Here is a 4,797-nt window from a genome sequence, read left to right on the forward strand (position 1 = left end):
TAATACCCTTCCCAGGTGATTTCTATGCTAAAGTTTGAGACCACTGGAAAGTATATGGAGGCAAACTAATCTCTGCTGTCAGAAATGAGGGTAGTAGGGGCCTCCCTAGTGGCACAGGGCTTAGTCTCAGCTCTACCAAGCTATTGCCAGCCACTGTGGCATGAGTTTGATCCCCGGCCAGGGAGCTACCCACATGGTGCAGCAGACCTCTCCTGTCTCGCCCGCTGCTCCCCTCAACAGTATATTTCAGTTAATCTGCCTATTCTGTTCCCCATTCTGTCTCTGGTGAATCCTCTCACCCCCCCCCAACACCTCTGGCCTGTCACCCCAGTTCTTGTATGCATAAATAAATCTTAAGAAAAAAAAATGAGGGTAGTTGTAGGGTGAAAGATTGTCAGGTTTTTCTGCCCTCCCTCCGGTCCTGAATGCATGCCTGATGGCAGGCACCTGGAGTAGGGCATGGGTATATGTAGGTGGGTTCACCTGGGCTGAGAAGGGGCGGTGTGAGCAGAACCAGCAGGAGAGAACCAGCAGGAGGGAAGCACCAGAAGTGAATGAGAGAGAAAGAGAAGCAGAAGAGAGAGAAGGAGACCACGAGAGAATGCAGAAGAGCCCAGAAAGAGTGAAGATTCGCTGGGAGCTAGGAGGCCTGCCAACCTCCTGGCCCCCTGGCATCCCTGCCTCCCGGTTACTTGGTAAAATCCCAATAAAAACCTGAAAAGCCATGGAGGGCTCTAGGGCTCTCCTCCTTTACCTGTCTGCATAGGATCATAGAGACCCTGCTCTGTGCCTTCCTGCCCTGCTGCTACAGTATTCCCCTTAGGAGAGTAAAGACACACCAGCACAAAGGAAGCTTCCTGAATGCAGGTAGTATTCTGTTGCCTAATCTGGCTGCTGGTTATATAAGTGGTACAACTATAGGTGGGTGCGTGTTATATTTTATACAAAGTTTAAAAAGGGGAACTGCTCTGTTTGAGGCCCTGAGAGAGGTAGGGAGAGAGAGGTCTAGGAGCCAATTTATAGCTGACAAGACAAGCAGTTTTTAAGGGTTTCCCAAGGGAATCTGGAGTCCCTGTTAATGTAGCTTGAAAGCATCCATCAGTCCCAACAGTCCGTGACTTGTCCAAGGTCTCAGAACCAGCACCAGAATCTAGGGCTCCTGACTCCCAGGTCAGGGCTCTGGATTCTATTCCCTTACCGAAGGGCCAGTGTCATGAGTGAGCACAGGGCAGCTCATCAGCCTCCTATCCCCTCCTCGCTCCCTTAACATGGGTCGTGGGGAGAGGGCCAAGTCTGGTGGAGACAATGCTTTCCTTATCCTGGAGGAACTTCCTTTCTGGAAACTGGGTGTCTCCTTCTGGGCAAAGACAATAAAATTCACTCAAGGGGCCACAGGAGCAGGGTTCCTCCTGCCCCCACCCGGATGGGCATCACGTGGCTCCCAGATTAGCAGTCAGGAAAATTCCAGCCCTTGCACACTCAGCCTCCCACACCCATCTACTCACCCAGCCTCCCTGACTCAGCCTCCCTGACCCACCTTTAGCATTCATTGCACACTCCTGGACACACTTCTACCCTTGGATCCTGCCACCGCTCCTGGGCAATATTGCCAACCTTTTCCTAATTTCAGAGCTGCAGCCCTGCCTATCACTCACCCCAAACCCACCATGTCCTTGGGGTCACTGAAATTTCAGGCAGTGGGTGAAGAAGATGAGGACGAGACAGAAGAGAGCCTGGACTGTGTGAAGGCTCTGACGGCTAAGCTGCAACTGCAGACACGGCGGCCCTCATATCTGGAGTGGACAGCCCGGGTCCAGAGCCAGTCCTGGTGCAGGGTCCAAGCCAAACCTGGGCCAGATGGACTTGGGGCCATTTGTGGCTTCAACTCAATGGATTCTGCCCTGGAGTGGCTCCGACAGGAGCTGGTAAGTGTGGTGGGGTGGGCATTTTGCAGAGGGCCTTGGGATCAGTCCTCTTCAGGGTATGGGGAGGGGATGAGAATGGACCCCCCCGCCCCCAGCACTTCCCACTCCTGTGGCTGTGTGCTGGAGTTGAGGGCCAGGAATGAATTTCTGTGTATTATTTGGGGGAGCCTTGAAGCTGAAGAAGGATCCCCTCCAAACTACTGACCTTGTTTGTTCTCTTGTGGTTCAAGGCACAGAGCTTCTGTCCTTGGAGGTCACCAATTACAGGGAGGAAGACATGGCCTCCCCTACTCTAGGAATTGCTGTACCCCAAAATACAGTGAAGTAGGAAAAGATGCACTGGCCAAGTCTAAAAATTTGAGGGGCGAGTATTGACTAGATGACATGTGCCAATATAAAGGTGTCCAGGCTTCATATATGCAGCTTCCACTGAATTGATCTGGAACCCTCCCAACCCTCCCCCCACCCCCACCCCCCCCCCCCCCCCCCCCCCCCCCAGACATCCGTATTTGCTTAACAATGGTCCTTAGTTTGGTTTTAGGAACACCAGTTTGAGAGATAGGGAGGGATCTGGTTGCTGTGAGATGGGGTGGGGAGAACACAGTGTGTCGTCCGGCCCCCATGCTCCCCCATTCCAAAAAGACCAGGGAGTTGACCAAACTGCAAGAATGGCCCCAGCGACTCGGGCTGGGCCTGCAGGCTTACGCCCCCTCTCGGCTGCAGCGGGAGATGCAGGCTCAGGACCAGCAGCTGGCGGGACAGCTGCTGAGGCTGCGGGCCCAGCTGCACCGGCTGAAGGTGGACCAAGCCTGTCACTTGCACCAGGAGCTGCTGGACGAGGCGGAAATGGAACTGGAACTGGCCCCGCCACTGCGGCATCTCGGCCTCACCCGCATGAACATCAGCGCCCGGCGCTTCACTCTTTGTTAAGTGGCACCTGCCTGTCTCCTGGGACATTCAGTCATTCACCAACTCTTCCCCAGCCCAGCTGGGAAGGAGGAAGAGAGGGGTACCCCAGAGGTGCCAGCACCTGGGCGGGAGGAAAGGTTGGTGGGTGGAGCCATCCCTGCTCTCTGGGGTTATAAAGCCCCAGCATCCTGTCCCTACACTGCCGCCCCAGCTGGGGGGGTGGTTTGGCAAAGGGGAGCGTGAGAAGAAGGGGAGGAGCACAAAGTCCCAGACTCCTCAATAAATGACCTCTCTGCTTCCCATCGAGGCCTCTGCAGTCAGTTCTTCAGGCTCAATCTTGCTGCATGTCACCTGCTTGATGCCCCCCATGGAAGGCGACTTAGGTAAATGGGCTGATGACAAATGCAGGATCTTCAAAACCATCTCTACCATTAATTTCTATTCATCCTTGAGGAGGTCTCTTAACCCTGAATCTTTCTTTATGGAAATGCTAATTCTCCACAAGTATTTGGATATGTCCTTTTTTTTTTTTTTAGATTTATTTATTTATAAAAGAACTGGGGTACAGGCCAGGCCCTGGATATGTCTTAAGTGAGATAATGCACAGTAAATACCCAGTTAGTGTGAACTAGTGCTTATCATTGCTGTCACCTGTGGTATTTGCTGAGGCCCAGAGACCAGAGAGTGGAGTGCTCAGGATCACACCAAGGAGCTGGGCCCTGCCTCCTGCCTGGAGTCTGTGGCATTCTGTAGATTTTTTTTTTCACTTTGTGTCTCTCAGTCTTTGTTTCTATATTACCCTTTGAATTTCCAACTCTGGCTTCCTCTCCCCCCCCCATTTCCTGTCTCCCCCTTCCCTCCACGGCTGAGGTGCATCAGCTTCCACCTCACAAACCCCAACAATGCTCTGTGGGTTCCCCTCCCCCAACCTGCTCACTCATTTTAGGCTCCGCTGGGTGCTGGTGGTGGTGACGCATTTATACTTTCCTCTGGGTGGGGTCAACGTCCAGCTCTTGGGCCCAACACAGGCCACCTGGATTTCCTCATAACACTAGTGGCCTGACCCTCAGCCTGTGAGGGTCCCACCCTCAGTCTGGCTCCAGGGGGAGGGGAGAGTCTTGACCTGCTTGCTGCTCTTCACAAGGTTCCTGCCTCCTGCTTACAAGACAAATCCCACCAGTCGGCTGCCTGCACCTGGGTGCTTGGGCAGAAGTGTTTATTCTGTCTTGTACCTGTTGCAGGAGATAGTGCCAGGCCTACACCTCTCACAGGCCTTCAGCTTGTTTCCACCTGAATTAAAAGTGTTGCCTGCTCTCCAGAATTAGTAGGTGATGTTCTGCCCTCTAGCCCACAGCCGAGGCCTCTTGACAACACGGGGTTGTCCTGCCTGATTCCTTAGCAGCCTGTTGTCCAGCCTTCTGTCAATGGAGGGTTGTTAGCCTACCCTCTAGCCAGAATACATCTCTGGTCCTGTGCCCTGAGAGGACAAGGCTATGGTTCAGCTGCCGTCTGGGGAAGGGTGTTAGCCTGACTTCTGACTGTAACAAGGGTGTTCTCAAGTCTTGCTATTTCATGGGGATAGTGTCCTCTTCTCGGACCTTTGCCCCCAGACTGTAATGAAAGGGTCACTCAGCTCTCAGACCGTGACAACAGTGCGATTTGCAATTCACTGTAAGCTGCTTGTCCCCTGTTCATGGGGGTTTAAAGGTTGCCCTCGTCCAGGTGCATCCTGGGGGCGGTGGGGAAGTTCCACCAAATATCTTCCCTTCACCTCCAAAGGCCATTCTCAGGCTGAGTAGGAACCTGGCCTGGGCATGTGTAAGACCCTCAGGGGCTGATGGGCAGGGGGCTATGGCGGCAGGAAGCTCAGGGTGTTGGAGGCTTGTGGTTGGGCCTCTGGGGCCCGGTTGGCTGCGGAGCCCGAAGGAGGAGGGAGGAAGTCAGGGTGGGACGTGGGCGCGGG

General features: G+C 53.9%; 1 protein-coding gene across 1 annotated transcript; it reads left to right on the top strand.

The window, feature by feature from the left end:
* Nucleotides 1-655: 655 nt before the first annotated feature.
* Nucleotides 656-3,114, top strand: FAM167B (family with sequence similarity 167 member B). The gene is made up of 3 exons (XM_037499988.2): nucleotides 656-695; nucleotides 1,631-1,925; nucleotides 2,649-3,114. Exons 2-3 carry the CDS (start codon nucleotides 1,668-1,670, stop codon nucleotides 2,853-2,855), a joined length of 465 nt encoding a protein of 154 aa, XP_037355885.1. The 5' UTR covers nucleotides 656-695; nucleotides 1,631-1,667; the 3' UTR covers nucleotides 2,856-3,114.
* Nucleotides 3,115-4,797: the final 1,683 nt, after the last annotated feature.

This window comes from Talpa occidentalis, unplaced genomic scaffold, assembly GCF_014898055.3.
Source record: "Talpa occidentalis isolate TD23 unplaced genomic scaffold, MPIMG_talOcc4v2.1 talOcc4.9, whole genome shotgun sequence".
Classification (NCBI taxonomy): Eukaryota; Metazoa; Chordata; class Mammalia; order Eulipotyphla; family Talpidae; genus Talpa; species Talpa occidentalis.

Coding starts and splice junctions, on each gene's coding strand:
- FAM167B (XM_037499988.2), top strand. CDS start 1,668: ATGTCCTTGGGGTCACTGAAATTTCAGGCAGTGGGTGAAGAAGATGAG. Junction 1,926..2,648: donor AGTGGCTCCGACAGGAGCTG/GTAAGTGTGGTG, acceptor TCTCGGCTGCAG/CGGGAGATGCAGGCTCAGGA.